Source organism: Trachurus trachurus, assembly GCF_905171665.1.
Source record: "Trachurus trachurus genome assembly, chromosome: 1".
Lineage (NCBI taxonomy): Eukaryota > Metazoa > Chordata > Actinopteri > Carangiformes > Carangidae > Trachurus > Trachurus trachurus.
This window is the reverse complement of record NC_139891.1, coordinates 13,667,762-13,692,135: the sequence shown is the minus strand read 5'-3', so window position 1 is coordinate 13,692,135 and position 24,374 is coordinate 13,667,762. Positions and strand designations below refer to the sequence as shown.

Sequence of the window (24,374 nt, the reverse complement as noted above, 5' to 3'; positions counted from 1 at the left end):
GATGCTACAGCCTAATATTAGCACAATATGTACAAGACTTGGATGTGGAAACTGAGTTACAGTACAGCGAAGAGAAATAAGTGGCGTACTGTAGACACAGCATCTTTTTTTTTTTTTTTTAGACTTTTCAGGGAAACGCATTTCAACAACAAGAAAAGAAATAGACAAGGAACTGTAGAAACCATTGGGGGTGTGTAGAACACATGTCTTTTTACACTAAAAGAGAACAGTTCTGATCAGTACTTCCTGTTCAGTTTATTTATGTCTGTCCAAGGTTCTTCGTGTTGATTTCCAGTCACTTTGCTGTCCTGAACAATTAGGTCTGTTTTTTTTTTCTTCTTTTTTCACCTCCTTTAGGATCCTGTTTTCTCTTTGTCTCTTCCCTATAAACCCTGTGTTTTTCCTCAGTTTCATCTTGGTTTTGTTCTCATCCAGTCTATTTCCTCTCTCCTGGCTCTTTTCTGTGATGTCTGCTGACTTTATGTGGTTGAATGAGTCAGGATTAAATCCTTTCAAAACTGCAGGTAACAGTCATTCAAATAAAATTATATAAAAAATGAAATGGTATATGAATCCAGGTTGATAGGGCTTTTGATCTGAGCTGAAAGGGGCCAAGGTGATACATGACGGGTTGTGGATCACTGAGGGAAGAGCAGTGGATGAGCAACATTTCCTGGACCTGTTTTCAGATGAGGTTTTAAGTTTTAATCCAAAAACTGATGAATGATTTCTATAACGAATCATTTCATCATCAAGTTGTGTATTTTCATGGCACCACTTTTACAGTTTATGAAGATAAAAGTCAAAAGATGAATATTTGAAAATAAACTGTGTCCCACCTTTCATTGGAAGCCAGCGGAGTGTTTAATTCAGTGTAATTTGTATTCATTCACATCAAGGCTGTTTGAAGTTGTTATTGTTACTCTCTGGTCAAAAACTATGCTGAAATACAATGCTGTTAATGTTTACAGTCTCTGTTTTGTATGGTTTGCCACCACATTTCCCTCCCTTCACGAGAAGGGGAATTCACAGTCTCTAGTATATGAAATGTAAATGACAGGCAAAGCAGGAGGGGGAAGTAAGGGCAGCATTTCCCTGACACAGAACAGGTGAGGATCTAATGTGGATCTCACAAACTCTTTATTAACACACTACTTAATATGCTTCACTGAAATGTATCAGTTCTGCTCAGACAGTTATTTGCATTAAATTAACCGCCATTGGGCGACAGTTTGCCGTCCTTCATTCTGTAAGATACAAGATATTGGAAGACATTTCATCTTCATGTGTTCATATTCTATCAATGATTTTGAACTGTCACACAAAAATCACAAATCACAGAAAAACAAAAGCTGTTTTTCTGTTAACTGTCTTAGTGCTGCTAATAGGCTCGTCTCTCATAACAAAACATGTGAACAAAGCCACAACATCTAAACAAAGACACTTCACTCACAAATAGCGTGAAAACAAACACGTCAAACAGATGACTTCCTTTTAGGGGCCAACATCCCTTCAGACTAGCAGGCTCTCAAACACGCATATATATACACACATAGACACAATTATTCCTCCACCTACAAAGTCACTCACACACACACACAAACACACACACACACACACACACACACACACACACACACACACACACACACACACACACACACACACACACACACACACACACAGCCGTCTCAGTCATTGTGCTCACATGCACCTCTCTCATACACTTCCTGTTTGTGAACAGCCCTCTGTATGCGTGAAGCGCAGAAGTCTTTGAACGCAGCAGAGAGATACAACCAGATCCACCGCCAGCTGATTTCACTCTTGTCTGACTGCACTGCTCCACCATGCCCAGGAAGTGGGTTTGTCTGTTAAACTATGATGTGTGCGGTGAATGAATGGCAGAAGCACTGAGCTGGAGACGCTTTGCCTTGGACTCTTTGGACTCTTAAACAAGTGCAGAGGGTATGGATGCTGGACAGTAAAACCGCAGGTAAGACAATGAATGGCTGTGTGTTCTTCTTGAAGGACATCTTCTGAACTCTCTGTGAGCTGGGAGGGGGATAGTAGTCACTAAGCGTTGGGACAGTTTCTCTACGATCCTCATGTTCAGACTTCATGACTGACAGAAGTTTTGATTTTGAAGCATTTACATGTCTGCATCTCAACTAGCTTGTCTGAGAATACAATGATTTGTGGCTTCATCTGTTGATGTAGGGTAAATGTAAAAGATTTTCATCAATCATCCATGTTATTGTGTTTTTACTCATGTAACTAGAAATATTCAGTTGCGCTTCTCAGAAATGTGAAAGCTTCAGCTGTCTTGTTTTCTGTCAGAGGAGCTGAGGGGAAAGTCTCAGTGTCACAGGGCTGATAAAAGCAGGGTCATCATGTTGACAGCCCCCTTTGGTGTAAACTCACAGACCCCCGCCCCCCACACTGATGCCATTTTGGGAACTTCTGCTTTTTCAGATGATTCATGCCTTTAATAAACAGCGAGGAAGTAGAGATGGAGAAGCACGTGTTAGGTGCCTGGATGTGTTCTCTCTTTAAAACCTATGTGTCTGTAAATGGGAAGAATAAATTAAGCGTGCTGATCTCAGATGCTGGTGTCAGCACCTTCAATGGCACCACAAGGTCAAGAGAGTTCATGTTCCTGGGCTTATTTCAGAATATGTGTTTTTTACTGAGAGGTTGAGATCCAAATGCATCGGATTTCATGCATGCAGTTATAATTCAGCTTCACGTATTGAATCTGTATTAAGTTTATCAATTATTTGGATATAAAAACTGCACTTAAATGTGACAACCAAACAAGCATTGAATCTGGTTGACTAATTAAACAATATGACCAGTTTGACATTGCTGAGTCTGTCAGTGATCTTTTAGGGCTCCACCCCATAGAAGCACTACTGAGCCAACGCCTGCACTCAACATCCTTTTCACTACGTCAACTAACCACTTGTCAGCCACAAGTGCATTAAAGGTGCAGTATTTATAAAAGTTCACTACCTTATATAAACTGGCAGATTGCTTGTTATACAATTAAATAAATGCTATGAGGGGAAAGAAGATGCCAAATTGTTATTTCAGGTGATCGTGCAGTAAAAATAGTATATCAACCAAGCCTTGTTTATTTATAAGCAAATTGCAAAGTCTATAGAGGACTTACAGTATTCCTAACCTAGCCACAGTAGATAGAGATAACAAAGTCAGGGAGAGAGAGAAGGGATGATGTACAGGGTTAGATTTGAATCCATGGCAGCAGCAGTTAAGACAGAGCCTACATGGTGCCCGCTCTAGCTGGTGAGACACTGGGATACCTCACCACTTCAAATCTCAAAGGGTTTATCCTTAGCCATATAGGTGTGTAGATTTTAGCTTTAAATGTAACATAACCCATCATGGCTTTGTGACCTGCACCCTTCCTAATAAATGACAACAGACACTTCCAGTACCACACAGGAAGGGATCATCTATTCTTCTTAGAAATTGTTCAATTGCACAATCATCTTGAGTACAATCATCTCATCCTGTTGAGAAATAAAAACTGTCGGAGCAGTGGAGAGGCCATGGTTCAGGGTTGAAATGAAAGGGGAAAAGAGAAGGTTAAAGGTTAATGACTGGATTGGAGCCACCGCAGATATTCAATATTCAATACGAAGCGTAAAGTACCTCACAGTTTGTTGTTTGTATGTTTTTTTTTCACCTCAAGCAGAGGTGATTATTTTATCCTAGTGCTGCAGTGTGTGTTATTCACAACATTGCTTCCTGTTTGTCTCTTTATGGCTGTGGTATCAGTAAAATCTTCATTTTCACCTTTACTACACATACTTTGAGGTTTCCACCCCCGTGTGTGGGCACATATGCGTATGCGCACATGCAAAACACACCTGTTGATACAAAATAAGAAAGAAAAAAAAACATTCAGTGATGTAAGCTTTACAGCACCCAATGCATTTCTCCATATCATAACTTAATCAAATGCAACAGGATATGGTTACACTAGAAATCATGGATATCTGCTTCCTCATCTGAATAATAAAACCCAGTGTTGTTCGTCGGGAAATTAAGCAGACAAAGACTCAGTCAGTTCTGTTTGTGTAGCAGAGACACCAGCTGCCAGTTATTTGGAGTCGAGTATCATAACCTGATATTACAGCACTTGATATTTGCATTTACAATAGTTTCATCCATTTTTATCAGTGTTTATTGAGGAAGCGAAGACTGTAGCCTTAGTAAAGTGACAAAACAACCTCAGTGTTTTGGTGCTGTACCTAACTGTGGGGCAAATTGATGCATCTCATGTATTTTTGAAGCTGATACTTCCTGTTGTTTGAGTCTCTTTTATGCATATGCACATAGTGCTGCTCAACCCCACTATCCTTTGCATAACAGCTAGATTGCAGAAGAAATCAGTCTGGATTTATTACAAAAACAGTAATCTCCAAAGTACTTTTAGAATTTAATCAGTCATTTAAAAACTTAATATCCTGATTGATAATAGACTCTGTTATGACATTGTTTTGATGCAGTAGAGGTTGAAAATTGAGGTTTTACATGCACACACTTTGACACACATAACAACAAAACATTCTCACAGTCACCCACCCACTCAACCCACACATACAAACACACAACCACACTCCAACTCCAAGACCTCTTCCATCAAACTGCTGCGTTCTCACCGGTAGCTCTTGTTTGAACTAAAGGGAAGCACTTAGTTACAGCAGAGCTTTGGAGTTTGGCCGCTGTTGTTTCCTAAAGCCATAAGAGGCCAGTTCACATCCACTTGGTCAGTGGAGAGAAAGGTGGTGGGGGGTGGAGGAACGGTGGATGGGGGTTGGGGGTGGATTAGAGAACAACTCTGTGGGCCAGCAGAGGAAGACTGGAGGTGAATATCAGACTCTATCAATTAGGATGGGGGTGGGGATACAGTGAAAATGACAGGCATGGATACTGTACTCTCTCTCCCTCTCACTCACACACACACACACACACACACACACACACACACACACACACACACACACACACACACACACACACACACACACACACACACACACACACACACACACACACACACACACACACACACACACACACACACACACACACGCACTCCTCCTTGGTCTGTGGGAGTGTATCTGAGAGTCTGATCACACCACAACAATAGGGAGGCACCTGCTTCCTCAGCTGAGCAGGGAAGCTACCTTCCTGTTAGGAAGCAGTTGGTAATGGGATCAGTGAGGGAGATGGGAAGCATAAAGAGAGAGAGACACACAGGTGGAGGTGCAGCGGTAGGAACTGCTTGGTTTTGTCTGAGAAATGTTAATAGTGTTGACAAACAGCACAACAGAGAGAGACTACATAGTGACAATATGCAGAAATAATGGAAAACTACCGTTAGAAGGTCATTAAGCGGTCATAGCGTCCAGTTGTTATCATACTTGATGTCGCTGACCTATGAAGATTCTTCCAAAATGCTCCATGCTCAGAACTGTAACCCATCGACAAGCACTTCTCCAACATCATACTCTGAAACTGTTAAGGTTTTTTTTTTTTTAATGCTACTGTTATTGCTTTACCTTGGTCTTCACCGCCACTGGTCACTGTGTGGGGTAGATGAGAAAGACAAAAGGGAAGCATAAGTTTCAGTGATGGGTGAAATATAATTGTTAGCAAAGTGATAAATGTGATTGTTTATCTGTTGTTGTCCAGACCAGTGGTTTCTCCATTTGGTGGCTAACAATACAGGCACCATTAAAATACTCAGTGTGTGGACCAAACACAGCGTCCTTCTCTTTTATTAAGCTGAAAAGATGACCCCCAGTAAGGCTGTGGTTGACTCCATATAATTCCTCATAATTTGTTTGAGGCCACGCATAAGTTTTTGTCTGACTGTTGCAAGTTGAAAGCCATGAGTGGAAAAGTGGAAGTGACCTTGTTGACTCTTAGGGATGTGCTGCATACATCCTCTTATGAAACACCACAGACTCATGCATTTGCAACATGACTAGCAGCAAATTGACGTAAACAACTAGATGTTGACACTCTGGAGTAGGGATTGAATTTTACTCACAGCCCCAAGCTAGCTCACTTTATATTATGTTCATTAGGCGAACTGTATGATCTCTTAGTACATTTCAAACAAATAACCAATCAGGCAGCTTCTGTAAAGGGTATTATGCCAACAGAGCTATTACTGTTGGGAATTATAAACTTTCACTGCGTCATGCCACCTCATATAAGCTCCTCACCTCTTTTATTACTTTTTCATGTCTCCATTGAACCCCATCCTGGATGCAGGAGTCATCATAGCTTTGACTTATTAGTTCCTTCCACTCTCGCCGGGCTCTCATCCAGCTCTGTCCAACCTCGACAATGACCGGAGTCCCTTAGCAAGTGTCCTACATGCTCGCACCCACATACCTCTCTGTTCGCCACCTCAGTGCCACTCAAGACTTCACTTTAGACACAATATGTCTCTGGGGAGGAGGGACCGCTGAGAAAAAAACAAGGAGCTGTGTAGATGTGTTGTTTACTTGTGGAGCTGCTGGTATTGTTGTTGAAAGGTAACTGTAGGAAAAAGAGTAGAGTGGTGGGGGATTATTCAACTTCATTTCCCTGGCCTCCTGAACCTGGAGCTTCCTGCCCCACTTCTCGACCGCTGCTAATAATTAGGTGGGTGGGTCAGATGTTTGTACAGTGTACGTGTGTCTTAGTACAGTGTATCTCTTAAAGCATGCGTGTGAATATGCAGACAATTGTTTTTAAGTTTGCCTACCTTTTCAAAACTGTGACATCTTTGAAACATCTGTGAAACCAGCACATTTAAAGCTTAGGCTACTTGTTAACATGTTACATTTTTCAATTCACTTTAGCTAAGGTATGTTTTTAAAAAAAAAAGCACATTTCATGCTGGCCTATTTTTTGGAATAAGGTTATTAGGTAAGTGGGTGTGAGTGTGTGAGTAATTCATTAACACTATTCATTTATATCTGGCTTTCATATGAAGTGGGGAATTTGTCACACTTAGAGGGGAAATTTTGAGAACACGCAATCTGACAAAAACACTTTTAGATGTCATTGCTCATTTCTGCCCCTCTGACTTCACATTGTCAGCAATCTTGTTGCACATTTCACTTGTAGATTTTAATCATTCATGTAAACACAAGGTGCAACTACATTTAAGTTACTGTGTTTGTCATCACTGATGTTTTTAAGCTTGCTCACATTTTCAATCATGATTAGTAATCATCAGACATGCAAAAAATGTTTTCTTCAATGAAACAAGTTCATAAGGTCTGACGTTAATTTACCTGAAATTTATCTGGTCAAAAAAATTAGGGTTTATGACTTATGATTAAGTGTGTACATGTCAATCAAAAATAAGTCCTCAGCTGCTCAAGATCTATAAAAAGCTCTTCTTTTCTTTAGGGAAGTTTTTGTTTTTGGTAATTTCCCAATATTTTACACGCATGTACTGCATTTGCATGGAAAAACTCTGAGTTGTGGAAAGATAGGCTATATTAAGCACCATGGTGCATCATCAGTGACCTTGTAACTTTTCCTTCTGACAGCATTTTAATAAATGTTCCAGTAAATCCTGGTTTGTCTTATACGGAAACTAATTACATCTTTCACAGCATTTTCAGTTTTCTTGATCACCCAGGCACTTGAGGTGTTTTATTAATTTTGTTTTACATTAGTGCATCCCATTTACTCAAAAATCTATAACCAGTTAGCAAGTCAGGGAGTCAGATCATCCTTTTTGTACAATGAAGAACATCTTGGAATAGATTTAGAAGAAATTTGTCTGTAAAGATATACATTGACGGGGTGGTGCGTGGCGCAGTGGTTAAGGCGGCCGCCCCATGTAGAGGCTACAGTCCTCAACGCAGGCGTCCCCGGTTCGAATCCCACGTCGGGCAGACCTTTCCTGCATGTCATTCGCCCTCTCTCTGCCTCCCCCTTTCCTGTCTATCTCACTATGTACTACAAATAAAAGGCAAAAACGTCAAAAAATATACTTAAAAAAAAAAAGATATACATTGACACTACAGATTTGTGTTTTATAGTTACACTAGTGTGGCATAGGGTGCAGGTGATCGAGGTTGAAAATGTATCAAGAGTAAATAGAGCTTTCCTACAAATGGTGACATATGGCATGTTGGGGACAGCTTGTTTCTTTAAAGATGCAATTTAGTGACCAGTGTGATCTCCCCACAAAAACACCTGTGCAATTTTAAGGGGAATTCATGGGTCTTGCAATGTAAGTGGTCCACCACAAATTTGTTTTTGTTTGTTGTTTTTTGTAAAGTTTGTTTTCCGGAGCAGCTATGGCCAGCTTTTTGCTGTGGTTGGTTTGTGTCACCATTTTAAAACTGTGTCATTAAACACCTGTTACCATGAATGTTGTTTGTCTACTCTAAATACAGTCAGGGTTTATAAATCCGTCACACCACTGTTTCAAGTGACTGGTGGGACGTCCCTGCTATCTTGCTATGCATATATCCTCTGAAGAGACATGTTCATAACAGAACTGAAACAACTTGCCACACCTGGGTTCTCCTCGGTTGCTACATGAAAAACAGCCAAATCAAATGCAATGATGGCCTGAAGGTTTTATGAAAAAAAGTGAAGTTCAGCACACCCTTGCATCTTCAGTGGTGAAGATATGATGTACTTATAGACCTATGGTAATACTGGAATTACACAATGTACTATTTTCACTCCACTCTGTAATACTGATTCACATCTCTGATAACAATCGTAATGATTTTTAGCATGAAAGATGAAACAACTAGCCAACCGTCTCTTTCAACCTACTTCACAAGTCATACTGGGAAAGTCAAGGGCTTGTTTTGGTTTGTTTCAACGTTTGTGTCCAAGCTTGTTGAGTGATGTTTAAATGTCATGAATCCAGCAATTACTGCCAATGTAATGTTTATGCTAAACGCTTAGCTAGTCTGTGAGTGTGTATTATTTGCTTTGTTGATGTTACTCTTTCTACTGGTAATGGTGGATAGGCATGACCCATAACTGACACTGAGCTGAAGGTAGAGGTAGTTTGTTGTTGCTGGATTGAGTATCTTGTAGCTGTCTTACCATGCTTCAGAAGACTGCACCGTCTGCAGAACTGAACTTGTTTTGGTTGTGACTCATGTTCAACTGCCTACCTTACCAGCCTAATCATGAAAACACAAGGCGGCATATTCACATCCAGTCACAAAAACATGAAGGAGGTATTTACTTTTGTCCACCAGCGTCACAGCACAGTTCCACATCTCATCCTATTGATTATATATTCTTATAGCGGTCCATAACATTTAACACAATAAACCAAACTCCAGTGACTTCTCAGCATTGTATTAGCATTAGTTTATCCTAAATACGAAACTGCTCTACAGCAAATCACCTGTTGTACTGTACACTGTATGACAAATAATAGAAAAGAACAACAACTAAAAACTGGCTGATGTGAAGAAAGCGAGGAAATAAAAACAACATTATTCAGACAGTCAGACAAAACGCATAAATAGCAGATGTCCAGTCTGTAGTGAATGTGATATTTCAGGAATTATGGCAACAAAACATAATAACAAACAAACCCATGTCTGTTTTTCCTCTCTCTCAGTAATGTCCCTTTATGGTTTGTGTGTCTTCTGAGACTCATTTTCATACATAGCGGGTGATCCGCCTTTATGTAAAATAAATGAGATAACACACACACTGTCCATGAAAAGGGAGGAGCATGTGAGTGTGTGCATGAAAACATAACTGATAACATCCCCTAGATTACATGAGTTGGAATTGAGCTATGCATCATATTTTGATACTTAATGTCAGGTGTCTCTCCTGTCGCTCCACAGAAGCTGAGTGGTGAAGATGCAGCACACCTCGTGTACAGAGGACAGGATCCAGCACGCTCTGGACAGGTGTCTGGACGGACTGAGACAGAGCCCGACAGCAGCACACCACTGGAACGGTAAGATGAGGACCACAGCGGAGATTGGCACATGTTGAAAAGGGTTAAGTGAGGACGTGTGGCAGTGGCTCATGTAGCAACAACCAATTCAGTTTCTGCGCTGCTAAAATTATGATATTTGAATTTGTACAGAGATTGCAATGTGTGGTTACCTAGGAATGAGCACCTGATGGTGTGAAAAAGGTGTGGTTTTGTCATGATAACAGTACATTTTCAACTCTGTTTTTTGTTTTATTTTTAAAGCCCATGTGGTCGGAGAATGATTTTTCTTCATGGCATAGCATCTACTTGAAACTCAGGTTCCACTGGGGAGTCCATAACTCTCTGCCCTATTGTAGAAATTTGTTTTTATTAAGGATAGCAATTTTTAATCTGCAATTTCATCAAGATCTGCATTAAAAAGTATGACAATAACAATCTTACTTTTCAAATCATCAAAAGTATTCATCCTTTAAAATTGGGTCATTGATTATATTGATGTTGCACAAACATCAGTATCACTTGTTTGGTCCATAGCCTGAACTTTCCAATTAAGTCAAAATCTAACATAATTTTTTCTAGATTACTATGAAGAAGATAGATAGATAGATAGATAGATAGATAGATAGATAGATAGATAGATAGATAGATAGATAGATAGATAGATAGATAGATAGATAGATAGATAGATAGATAGAGAATAGATAGAGAATACTTTATTCATCCCTAGCAGGGAAATTCAAGTTAGTCCAGTAGCTCACACAACAATGACACAAAAAAAAGATGAACACAAAAAACATTTTAACAAGTGTTATATAAAACGATTGCAGCAGGAACAAATGATCTCTTAAATCTTTCAGTTCTGCAGGTCAGGGAGATGAGCCTTTTACTGCGGCTGCTCCTCTGACCTGAGAGGGTTTTGTGTAGAGGGTGTTGGGGGTCACCCAGGATGGTCTTCAACTTACACCCCATCCTCCACTTAACCACAGCCTCTACCAGCTCCGCTCCCTCCCCCATCACAGAGCTACATTTTTCGATGAGCCTGTCTAGTCTGTTCCTGCCCCTGACCTTGATGTTGTTAGCCCAGCAGACAATACTGTAGCAAAGAATGTAACACTTGCAATGACAGACTGACTCCATGCCTATCCATGAGATAGGCATGGAGCAGAGATTGTGAAATATGGGGTTTGTCTGGGTAGCTATACCAAAGTTAAGAAAAAACATCCCCTTTTACTGTTTGAGCTGACATTAGTCATATTCAGGTCAGGGAAGATAACATCAACTGACCTTTTCCACAGCAGAAATGTTGACATGCTATAGCAGGGAAAGTACTGGTGTTTAACAAAGTTGAAATAATTGTATGCGCTAGTCCATTCACTTTACTCACTTGAACACTTACTGTTATTGATCTACTTCTAGAAATCCTGCTATTTGAAGTTAGGATGTTTGAAATTGTAGGATTGCTACTTCAGTCCTCTCCAGCATATACTGTATCTGTCAGCCCAATTGATGCATTTAACCAAATATATTGTTTTTATTTGACATGCTAGTCTTATGACTGTTATGTGGGTCATCCTATTTCTAGGAAAGTAAATGCAACAGTTTTTTTCAGAATTTACACCACCAGTAAAAACATTTGTACGTGCTATACGCCGTTCGCGGTTGTTTGTTCACACTTTCTCAACACGACGACAGTACGACAGACGCGCACTCAGCACACAGAGCGTAAGAGTTTTGAGCCTTCTGAAGCGTCTGAGCTTGTTGTTGGTGACACCGTTGCTGTAAGATCATCAGGGAAATGTGTTATTGGGTGCTGGAGGAAGTTGTGTGAATAGACAGCTGGGAGGAAGTGGTACCACACACCACAGTGTGTATGAGGCATCATGAGGCAGGAGGAGTTACTATGGTGCATACTGTAAAAACAGAGTGGGACCCGCATGCCAACCAGCACCAGATAGCGTGACGCAAACCTACCTACACAAACACATCCTGGGTATTCGACCTCATAGTTTGTGATTGTGTGGTTTTGACATATACAGCATACTAGCTGGCATTTGTTTCATGTCTCCTCCGCCTCCTCTTTCTCCTACTCACTGCTGTTCAAGGCCCTATAGTGTCCGTTTACAAGATTTCTAGGGATGTGTGCAGTAATGTCCAGCCTTCTACTTTAGAAAATCAAATTTGCATCTCACCTGGATCATTCAAAACGTTCATAATCAATTCCTGCACAGGCATCTTATCAAAATTAACTTGCAGAGCTTCCCATTGAAAACTCATGATGCAAATACACCTCTGACCTTTAAATAGACGCGGCATGCTGCTTTTTAGAGATTACTAGATAACACCTCAATGTGTGACAGAGCTTCAGAGAAATTCAGCAACTGATGAAAACATCATTAATAACGGTTGCTGTGTTGGAAACTGAGCCTCTTAGAGATGAATTGGGAGCTAATGAGGCCGATGGATTGATGGAAAGTAACATGTGCGTGAGGAGTCAGTCATCACCTTCAGTTGTTTTTGTAAGTGTGACAGACTTGGTGTGGTTTTAGATACTGTATTCACAGCTCTCTCCTTTTATACTGTAATAGAAATATTGCAGACTGAGCTCTATGAAAGAACACAATCTTCAACAACACAATTACATCTAACAAAGAGTCTCAAGAGGGCATTTTGACAAAAGGGAAAGAAAGGCAACATTTTGAAACACTTGTTTTCTATAACCTGGATGAGAACATTTCGTGATTACTTATCCCCACTTCTTTTAGTAAATTTGGTTTTAAATCCCCCTAATTTTCCTTTATTTTGAAATTTTCTAGTATGAAACAATATTTAAACTCTCTTTGCTTTCTTGCAACAGGAAATCCATCCTGCCAATTTTGTTCATGTACAAACATCCTATCTTAAACACGAAACAAAAGGTGATAAAACACACCCTCAAAGTGAACAAGAACCTCTGACAGTTATGGACTTTTAAACTGTTTTGTGAGTTGTTGCACGCCTGCAATTGGTTTATGGCAACCAAACGCATGTCTGAGGTGATACCCACCTCATAAATAAGTGTTAGATTCATTTTCATTCTTAAGATTTCTCGAATGTGAGCTGAAATGCCTCGACTGTACTTTCGGTTTGAATAGCCTAATGAACAGTTGCGTAACTGTTCATGTAGTTTTCTTATTTGTGATGATGATATGCGAAACAACCCCTGGTGGTTTGGTTATTGTTTATATTTCCATGTACTAGTGATGTGGTTGCGCAATGAAGGTGCAGTCAAATTAAGCTTGATGAAAACACTGATAAGAGTTAGCCTATAACACAATCATATATCACTAGACAAAACATCTACAGTACTAATAAGTATTTACAGTCTATATTATTACATAACCTATTACCTGTTCCATGATGCCTGTGCGCACCAGCGTGTGTTACCAGTGGTTAAACTTGAACAATAACATATCATTAGGTCAACTTTGTTTCTCCACCTGTGCATATTGCACACTTATCTGCCTTACTATAGTTGTAGTATTTTGCATCATGTTGCTATAACTGAGTGGTCACTGTTGTGCCCTGTAGCTGACGGAAATTCAAAAGTGATCATGGGCTTGTTCTCCAATAACTATAGCTCATACACATATTCAGAAAACAAAGCTAGTTAAGCCTGTTCCCTCAAACTATTTCTCCAGGAGAAGAGCCTTTTACCTGAAGTGGAAAGAATGGTGTCATTACAGGTGTGCTTGTTCTTGCTTTGGACTTGAACTGGAAATCAAGTGAATTCTGTGCTTGGTTTGTGTAATGCAGTTTTACAGCTTGTTTATATTACAGTACTTTTGCATTATGATATGGTGCGTTGTTTACAAAGTCTTATTTAAAAGCATGTTTTGTTCTCAATTAAATTAAAGGGGAATTGCCGTTTCTTACAATCTGGACCTTATTTCTAGCATAAAATACGACTCACCCAGATAACTGGTGTCATGAACGCAGTCGGCATTCGGGTCCATTTTTAGCGCAACTAGTCGGAGCTTTAGTAAATCCAGGTTGAGGAGAGGAAGCCTGTGGAAGCTGAACTTCTTCCAGCTGCTCATTTTGTTCTGACAAGTCGGAAACACGCAGAAACGAACCAAAGGTAGCAACATCCGCGCAGAAATGATATCATCCAGGTCAGAGGTTAGTACTGTAGGTCAACCTTTAGACCCCGGATATTGATAACAGCTAACCCCGCACCCCGGACTCAGAGGGGAATAGCACTAGTATCATAACGAAAATATTGGTGAAATGAACGAGTTTCGCGGCAGATGATGTGTTATTCAGAGGCTGCATTGCGCTGCCTCGTACGTCTTTGCATTATACGCGGCTCTCGGCTTGATCTAATTTCTTCAGAACGACTTGTAATGACACCAAAGTTATCTGTGTAAGTAAATGATCGTATTTCATGCTAGAAATAAGGTCCAGATTGCAAAAAACGGCAATTACCCTTTAATGCCTATTTGAATAAAATCCATGTCTCATCAGAAAAGACTGGCCACAGATATTTTGTGTAATCCATGTAGCCTATCTTATTTATCTCCTATCTACATGTGTACCTTTCTGTGTTGAACTTGTTGATGTGTCTACTGTAATTAAAAAAAACATTTACATGCTTTGTTTCAGTGCTGATGTGCTCAGCGGGTCAGTCAATGAACCGCTGGAGCCTGGAGGAGTTGGTGAAGAGAGACCCCGAGCACTTCCTCATCCTCTTGCAGCAGATCATCATAAAGACCAAAGAGGTGAGAGGATAAAGATGTCAGAAGGTCAAAGAGAGTTGTTCAAGGTGTGATTTTCTTAACACACCTGCTATGTGTCTGTCTGTGTGTTGATGTTCAGGTTCAGGAGCAGTGTCAGTATGAGCTGGTGACTCCTCTGGCTATCATGTTCTTCTCCACACTGCTTCAGGTACAAATTGTCTTCATCTACATCACTTAAACATTTAACCTTTCATCACCTCCTGGCTCCTGCATTGTTTCATGATTGTGTACAAATATCCTCCATCCAAAAGGTCAATTAGTTCCTCAAATCAAACCACTGTGACGCATTTGTGTGAGGCATTGTATTTGCTTACTGGACAATATTAAAAAAAAGTTTTTCAGACAAGCTTATAAATAATCAACCAGAAAACACCAAGAAAAATCACCAGAAAAAATCTCAGTAATTTATCATGGGAAACATCCAGTCAAGTAAACATGGCAGGTTTTCTGTGCAGACAAGAATTGGCTGCACTTTTCAGTAGATGTATTGGAGGATTCTCGATCAATAAAACAACATCATTGGAAAGCTTAAAAGTATTTTTAAGGATATACAGTACATGGTGAACAGAGAATTTAGTTTAAAATGTTTAGCAGCTAACACTGTTTTGATCTTTGAAAATCACAGGACAAATGTACTTTTGACCATTATTATATGAAATATATAACAAACACTGCACTATAAATGAAATAAATAACATGACATCACCCATCAAACTGTGTTACATAGCTTATAAGGTACAGTATGAGGTGTTTTTAGTGTTAATGACATTGAACAGTAATACAATGATTGCTATGAATGAGATCAAATTTGCTACTATTGTTGTGATGTTGTCAGCTAAAATGGTTTGTTAAACAGAATCTCAAGTCAATAAAATCCATTCAATCATAACTGCACAGCAAAACACCATATACAGCACAGAAGTGTAAATGTATATAAAGGGGTAACATGAAGCTTCCAACAGGTCCCCACTAACATCTTTGGTTTGTGCTGTGGTTTCAGACACCTTACTGTCCTTCAGACACAGAGCTGCTGGAGGAAGCTGTGGAGGTGTTTCGCTGCTTCCTCACCTGGCCTGAGCCTTACTGCAGTGTGTGTAAAAACCTCCTCTCCACACTACAGCTGGAGATCAAGGCTCCAGGTAATAATGGAGTGTATCATTCCTCCTTAAACATCTCTCTCACTCTCCTTGTGTCTCTTTTTAATGACTCGTCTCTGGCACGCACTCTTCAGCTTCACTTTAAATCTTTTTTCCAGCCGTTGTAATTGCCCTCCCCCTAGTGACAAGCCAAAGAAATGCATTTCAGCATCATAATTTCAACAACAGCATTACTGTAACGACAGCAGTGGCAGGAAGCTGATAAGGCTTTGAGTGAACTTCTTCATACTAATGTGATATTGTTTAGAAGTGGATGTAACTGTAGGTTTTACAAAAAAAAAAAAAAAAAGACGAAGTCACATCTGAACGCCTACGCTGACAGTAACAGGAAGGGTCAGAGGAAGGACCAGTATCACGTCAACAGACTGTATGAATAAAAGATGAATAAACGATAGTTCACCTTACGTAATGTGTTTTTTTTAATGGTGTTTTAAAGCACACCACTGTAATTCACCGTGATACCTCAAGGCAGAATTAGGGCTTAAATAAATCACTTTGTTGATACAATTTTTTAACAATCTGTTATGGATACACTATTGGCCACTTACCTCTTATCTGTCTGCCACCACTCCATCAGGATATAGTTACGGATAATACTGTGCTCCTGTAAAGTTGATTGAATAAAAACCATTGACACATCAAATTAAATTTATTTTCTATTTTCCTCACAGGGATTTCCTTTCAGAGATTGGTGAGAGAAGAGCAAGGCCTCAACACCTCCAGCCAATGCTCCAAAACTATGTAAGTCCACACTCACTGAAACTTGACAGTGATTGTTTTGTGATACACTTTCTTTACACTAAGGATGCTGTATGTGCTGTGTGCATCGTCGGTTTTTTCATGATTAACAAACATGTTTGATGTTCAGAGACACATGTCTGCAGTGGAGATAAATATAGATGTCAAACTGCAACATCTTTCTACGGTACTTCATTTTCTGCTTTCATGCAGGCTGTAGTTAAAAATGAAAGAAAAAAAAGAGAGTGCACTGGGTGTCTGACAGTTATCTGTGTTACTGAATAAACGGCCTAGCTGGTTAGCAGTGGAAAGTCCCTCTTCATCCCCTTCTCCACCCATAAAACCCCGCCACCACCGCTACTGTATAGCATCCTGCTTGCATCTCCCATACGTGAATCTGTGCATGCTCACACATTAACCATACATCGTCTCTCTGCTGCCTGCAGGACGGTGCTACTGATGAAGCCGGGTGAGGTGCCTGCAGACTTTCTCTCAGTGGCTGAGCAGCTCAGTCGCATTCAGCACTCACAGAAGGAGACCTACATCACTCTGATCAAACATGCCTTCCAGTCCACATTAGGCACCAAGTATCCTCTACATAGCATCCACACTGTCCTACAGGTATGTAGAGATGCTCTCACAAACAATGAAATTGTATTTTCAGTATGCATTTCTTTAAAAGAGAATTAATTGTTTCAAACAGATATGAGTTTATGAAACCTTTCTATTACTTTTGAACTTATAACCATTAACACTATATAACCATGTAAGCATTATCAAAAAAATATGTTGCATATGTACAATACATTTAAATGTACTATATCATATTTGCCAACTGTTTGCAGGGAAAGACTGTGACTGAACTTGGTGAGATCTTCTCCACGGTAAATGACGTGCTAGAGACGGCTGCTGCCATAGATGATCCTCTGAAGGGACGCAGTCATGTGATCAAGGGACTGGAGGGACTGAGAGAGAGGTTAAGAATCCCAGCATCCAATGGAAGGAAGTCTGACGGTAAGAGAGTATTTTCATGAACTGTATATCACAGGTATCTCATTAAGTCTGGCTCTTACAGTTATTTTGCTATTTTTCAGGAATGCTACAGACGCTACCACTGCCCACTGCCAAGTGTTACATGTTTCACTGGGAAAACGATAACTTTGGTAAATATTCACTGTGATAATTTATTACTTTTATTAATTGATAATACAATTAAAACAGGTAATGGTTTTTATTGTTGTTTAAAAAAATACACAAATCATTCAAACCAGTCAACTGTTTCAATGTTATAGCTGTATATGTCTACAGTATGAACTCTTTTCTGTAGTCATTTCAGTTCCAGTTTTATTATGACAGACATATAAACCACATTTCCCATACAAAGTCATATAGGAAATAAGACAACATGCAACATGCAAAGACAACATGAACACCAAGATGTGTGATTAATATCTGTTGGTTTTGATTCTTGCAGATGTATTGAACACCCTATTGGAGCATGACCCTGATTATCTCACCACTGATGGGCAAGCTGAGGACGAAGACAAGGTAGACAGTGGATGCATGGATGCAGATGAGGGGGAGGAGGAAGAGGACAAAGACGAGGAGCATGGAGTTAGATCGCCTGTGATGTCTATCTTTCCTCATAGCTACAGCACCAAGCACCGTGACTCCACCTTTTCAACCATCTCCACCACCTCCAAAGACTCCATGTTCTCCACCTTGTCTGTCACCTCAGAGTCCTATGCTTCATCGCTCATATCTGGCACTTCTGGAGCTGACAGTGACTACTTTGATGATTCAGATGAAAATTACTCCTCCTCCCCTGTTGCAGATATATGCTCACCAAGGTCTTCAAAATCTTCGGGAAGACTGAGCCAGCACTTTTACAGACTCTTTATCAAACCCAAACCCAAGAGCACTCGGTCACTAATCCGGGCAAAAAGCTTAGGAACCACAGAATCAAAAGACATTTCAGTGGTGCGAGAGAAGCGTTCCAACTCTCTGCCACAGCAAGTCAAGTTGCGCAGTCCTGAGCCCTTACTCCAGCCGCAAAGTCAAACTCTTCGGCATGTTTGCTTCAGAAGGAGGCCTATTCTCAGCAGTGATGAGGACAGTAAGAATACTACACTGAGGGTGGTTGTGTTTGGTGCTGATCATGTAGCAGGGAAGGTGGCCCGAGCTTACAATAGCCTGAGGAGGGAGGAGAGTGCATGTCCACGTCTCAGCAGGGTCTTCAAGCTTCAGTTCTACTTTGTTCCTGTGAAGAGGGACTCAGCAGGAGGACTGGGGAGTCTGAAGACCAGTGCTATGGTTCAAAGTCCAAAAGGAGCAGCCCTGTCCAATGTAAGAAGAATAATATCCAAATCTAACTTCAAACACCACTCAAACTGAAAAATCCAAATAACCTGCACATGTACAAAAACTTCACTGTTTGGTTTTAATTATCACTTTTTCTCAAACAGGGTCTTCACCTCCCAAGCACAGGGGACAGCACTAATGACATTGCCCGTCTTCTTGGTATGTTGGACCCTTGGTACGAAAGAAACACCCTCAGCCTGCTCAACTTGCCCGCCAACGTCGTCTGCCAGGTACAACTGGAATCTAATCAAACATATCCCAAAGTCTAACATTCCTGTTTATTCTAACTAACTAAGACTGTTAAGTGTTGTTATTATTCATTCCTTTCAACAGTGTCTCATATCCAGGCTCTACAGTCATACTGTATCATCATCAAGTGTTAAATGTTGTCAAACTCTTTTGCAGCAAACCTCAAAGACAGAGTCAGAGTCCTATGACAGCTCATATGAGCAGCGCCTACCTATCCTGGCTGACTTGGTCCTGTACTACTGCCGCTATGCTGCCCGACCAGCTTTGATCCAGCTCTACCAGGCTGAGGTTGGACAGCTTAAACCCAGACACACACACACATACACAATTTTTTAATGAACTTCCTTCTGCTATGAACTAAATTTTAGAAATCCCTGATCCAGCTCTTGGCATCTGTGTGAATAGAAAAATAATATCAATTTTTAGGACCAAAACAAAAAAAAAGCAAACACTTTCAAAGTGACTGACTGAGGATCTTTCATGTTGTAGTTGACATTAGCTGGTGGTGAGAGGAAGACGGAGGTGTTCGTCCACTCCCTGGAGTTGGGTCACACTGCAGGAACACGGGCCATCAAAGCCATGGGTGAGTGTGACGCACACGCATATCCTAGCAACAATGTCACAATAAATAAACCCTCCACTTTTTCCATGCAGTGAAATGCATCATCAGTCATTTTGAGGTGATTACTGAACTAAATTTATGGTTGAGGAACATCTGCTATTTCTATATGATGATTCAGTCTGCTTCTACTTTTCTAGTTTCACTTGTCACCACTGCTTGCACTTCTGATTTTTCATTTCCTTTGAGAAGTTAAAATCCGGGGAAAGCTTTTCATGGTAGTTACTGAGGAACTGATTGTTCTTTGTTTCATCGGTCACAATATTATTCACTGAAAACAAATCTAGCATTTGTTAATGCATGTTGCAAAAACAATGACTGCTGTCTGTAGCGAGTTTAGATATTGCAGTGACAGTGAATTATTTTGTTGCTCTTAACTCTTAACCTCTACTCACATGGAATACTGATGTGTGTATGTGTGTGTTTATCTCTTTGTATATAGGTGCTGCCAGTAAACGGTTTGGTATTGATGGTGACAGAGAAGCAGTGCCTCTGACATTGGAAGTGGTTTACAACAGGGTAAGGTTCATTATCCCTTTTGGAGACTGTAAAGGTTTTCACCGTTTATTCTAATTCAGCTGGTTTCAGCTGTGGTCACTTCTCCACAGGAAATTACACATTAAAATAGCAAGTTTGCATAACAGCATTCAGATATACCTTGTCCTGACAAACCTCTGGCTTTTGCCTTTGTCATTCTGGTGGTACAGTGTAATGCGTTCATATGTCCTTCATTAATATAAAGCATTATGTCATCCATAACATGATGTCACAGTTTATTGATTTAAAAGATCTGAACAACACAGAAAGTCTCATTTTGGTTAGATACATTACTTTAATTAGAAATGCTGTTTCCAATTTCAAACTCTAAAGTAGTAGTCAAGATGCAGCCATCATTAAAACTGTTTGTGTGTGTTTTTCCAATCTTACGCTCCCTCCTCCTCTTTAGGTGGTGATTAGTGGGAGAAGCCAGTGGAAAAGAGAAACAAAAGTCTGTACTTCAGTAAACTTGACCAAAGCGTGCAAGAACCCTGAGGAACTAGGTATGCTGCTGGTTACAGTGACACATGCACAAGTCAGTGAACTGTTTGAAGCAATTGTGGACTGTGAACACATGAACTCCGGGGATGTACCTCACTTTATAATTACTCTTTATGTTCGGTGTGAGATGTGAGAAGTATTATTAGTTTTTTTCCCCTTGATTACTGTAAACTCATAGATGTTGTTGTTTATAATGCCATAAAAAACATGAAATCATTCTACTCCTTGTTTACATTTTGAAACAGGCATTAGGTGATGATGAAGCATTTACTGTCAGATGTGTGTATCCATAATCTAACTAAAATATTCTCTGTCAGATTCAAAGATGGAGTGCCTGCAGCTCACAATGACTGAGGTTCTGAAGAGACAGAATGGCAAGACCAAGAAAGGTTATAACCAGGTGAGCTAGACGTGAGATCAGTCTGTCTTGGTGGTTTGTGGTTTGAAAAAAAAAAAAAGCAACAGCGTGCTTTCACAAACGGCTTTGAAACACATTCTTTATTTCAAGACAGACACCTCTATACATCCTGGATAGCATCTCAAATTAATCTGTCATCTCACATACCTTGAGAACAAAGTTTTTTTCACACTGACAGCTTGATGGAACAGAAAGCCGCAGCACTCAGTCTGTTTTTGCTCTTGCATGTTTTGGCAATAATGTTGTTTACTCAACATTGTAGCTTGATCTGTTAACCTCATTTAGACTGGGAGCTTCGACTTCTAATCGCCATTACAAACCTCAGCAGAATGTAGACCTATTTAAATGACATGATTTGATAGCTCAAGGCTTTTTCCTACAGTATACCTACCAAAACAAACATTCAAGTGGCAAGAGAGATACATTTGTTTTGCAATAATTATGAGTGCAAATATATCTCCACGGTTTTTTTTCCTTCTGTCCTGCAGAATGTATATTCATGAGTTGCAAATACGTTTGTTTTCGCTCCTTCTCTTTACAGCAGCTGAATGTGACAGAAGTGAAGGTGGACAAAGTGCAGGTCAGTGGTGCTGAAAACACAACCTTTGCTGTATGTCTGGACCAGGATGAGAAGAAGATACTACAGTCAGTTACCAGGTGTGCAGACACACACACACACACACACACACACACACACACACACACACACACACACACACACACACACACACACACACACACACACACACACACACACACACACACACACACACACACACACACACACACACACACACACACACACACACACACACATTTATGATGTGGTTTTGTTTAGTGATACAATCCCTTTAAAATGGCTATGCTCCCATTGTCTTGTCAGATTTCATAAGGTAAATGATTTGGGTCACCTGATGAAAGCAAATATAAAACACCTCTGAAGAATTTCATAATATCATAGAAATGATTTCTCATTATAAAGATGGACTCACTGTTTCTTGTTATGTTCTCACTTCATTTCCTTAACTCATCTGAATCCTGTGTAACTCAGTTACCTCCCAGGAACATACACGCATAGAAAAAAGTACACATATTCCATTCACTCACATTCCCGTTAAAGCTGATCTAATTCACATCTCCCTCTGTCCTTTCAAGGTGTGAAATATCAGTGTGCTATAAACCTGACAGCTCCAGTGACTGGAGTCTAAGAAAATCCCAGACATCAGCTCAAATCCAGCCTCTTCACCCCACCTTCTGCTCCCTCCTCTGCCTGCCTATAGTTACTTTCAGTGGGGCTCTTCCCTGAAGCTCTTGATCACTGATTTGGGTGGACTGAAGATAAAGGACACTGACTGCAGAGGAGAAGCACAGGATGTACTTTTGAAAAATAATTTCTTCCTAGTGTCTTGAAGCTGTACTTGTCAAGTACATTACACATGGCGGTGGCCTCAGACTGCAGTGGGACACCACTGGTGGAAACACAAGGATGCAAACAGATTGTGGTCATGAGGAAACCTGGCTGGCCTCCAGATACATTTGCATACTAAATAACCCAAGAAACAATGAATGACTACATTCATAATAATTGGAATGATGATGAGTTGAGATTTTTTTTTGTGTGTCAGGCAATAATTGACTTCTTATAAGACTGTTCAAGTTTCCTTCTTCTGGTTTCAGTTCCTTGTTTCCTTTTGGCAGAGAAGTGACATTAACCACAGTAACATAAAATGTCACTTTTCAAATGCTTGAATCTACAGAGTCTCAGCTACAATCTAGGACAAACATGACATAGTAAGAGTCGATGCTACTGGGAGACAGAATGTAAAAAAGAAGATCGTTTTGGAGTCCAACTTTATGAACTTTTCTCTGGACCAACCTGCATGGATACAGAGGACCAGGGGAAATTTTGACACCTGCTGACAAAACTGTACTACCTAAGAGTAGACCTATTGGTGGAAATTATTGGACTATGTGGCTGGCTGTAACTGAGAATGGACACTATGAATTTAGACAACATGTAAATATTATGTCTATAAAATATTGTATTGCATACTGTAACATGAACGTGACACCATATGTTTTTATCTGTTGTAGCCTACATGGGCTTTAAGTTGTAACATTAGGAGTTACAATGGCACCATTGCTTTAACTGGATTTATGAATATGACCAGCAGGTGGCTCTCTTGACTTTCCACTTGACTTCAGCTAAACTACGGATTCATGTAGTTGGTGACACTTGGAGTTAAGTCTAACTTTGCGATATCTGTAAAAATAGCTTGTATAAACCATTTAATTATAACGTTCATTTCATCAGGAGCACAGAAAATGAATGAATATGAAAAATTGAAATTTGCTAATGTGGTGCTTTGTAAAAAATATTTTTTCACTCCTGATGTTGTAACTATGATGCACATACACAAACACACATATGTATATATATATATATATTTTATGTACTTATAAGGTATAATGTCCTGAACACCTGACAGAGTAAAATAATAGCACTGCATAGACATTTCTTTTGTGGAATCAAAGCACTTGAACATTAGATTAAATAAATTAGGTACTTTTATGTTCACAATACTGCCTGCCACAACTGCAGGCTACTGTTCCTACACATCTTTTCTGAAATATTACTAATGCAATGTTGTTGTTGTTGTTGTTGTTTTAAAAAATATAGGGTATATGCATGCAAAAGTGACATTTAGAATTCAGTGATCATTAAAGTGTCTTCAAATGGAGTTTCACCTTGGTTCCATCTATTACACACAGCTATCTATCTATTGTCATTGTCGCTGTTTGTATTGTTCTTTTCCTGTCTTGTCTTGTGTTTTTAACTGGACCCAGAGTCTGTATTAATAAACTATCTATCTATCTATCTATCTATCTATCTATCTATCTATCTATCTATCTATCTATCTATCTATCTATCTATCTATCTATCTATCTATCTATCTATCTATCTATCTATCTATCTATCTATCTATCTATCTATCTATCTATCTATCTATCTATCTATCTATCTATCTATCTATCTATCTAT

General features: G+C 39.8%; 1 protein-coding gene across 2 annotated transcripts; it reads left to right on the top strand.

Annotated features, from left to right (window-relative positions):
- The first annotated feature begins 1,832 nt into the window (after positions 1 to 1,832).
- pik3r5 (phosphoinositide-3-kinase, regulatory subunit 5) lies at positions 1,833 to 24,027 on the top strand. 2 transcript variants are annotated; one of them, XR_014595865.1, is made up of 19 exons: positions 1,833 to 1,993; positions 9,879 to 9,994; positions 14,618 to 14,733; positions 14,831 to 14,899; positions 15,752 to 15,890; positions 16,580 to 16,649; positions 17,093 to 17,267; positions 17,492 to 17,660; positions 17,741 to 17,809; positions 18,121 to 18,992; positions 19,112 to 19,237; positions 19,413 to 19,544; positions 19,746 to 19,839; positions 20,318 to 20,394; positions 20,822 to 20,915; positions 21,231 to 21,313; positions 21,873 to 21,988; positions 22,487 to 23,421; positions 23,455 to 24,027. XR_014595865.1 is itself a non-coding variant. In XM_083985171.1 (18 exons), the coding sequence occupies exons 2-18, from the start codon at positions 9,895 to 9,897 to the stop codon at positions 22,635 to 22,637; spliced, it is 2,652 nt and encodes an 883-aa protein (XP_083841297.1). In that variant the 5' UTR covers positions 1,833 to 1,993; positions 9,879 to 9,894; the 3' UTR covers positions 22,638 to 24,027. The 2 variants fall into 2 exon arrangements, 1 of the variants encoding a protein (XP_083841297.1); XM_083985171.1 differs by having other exon boundaries at positions 22,487 to 24,027.
- Positions 24,028 to 24,374: the final 347 nt, after the last annotated feature.

What these genes read in the sequence shown, in the direction of transcription:
- pik3r5 (XM_083985171.1), top strand. Translation starts at nt 9,895, where the DNA reads ATGCAGCACACCTCGTGTACAGAGGACAGGATCCAGCACGCTCTGGAC. An exon ending in AGCCAATGCTCCAAAACTAT is followed by an intron (nt 16,650 to 17,092) that starts GTAAGTCCACAC and finishes TGCTGCCTGCAG; the next exon opens with GACGGTGCTACTGATGAAGC. An exon ending in CAAGAACCCTGAGGAACTAG is followed by an intron (nt 20,916 to 21,230) that starts GTATGCTGCTGG and finishes ATTCTCTGTCAG; the next exon opens with ATTCAAAGATGGAGTGCCTG.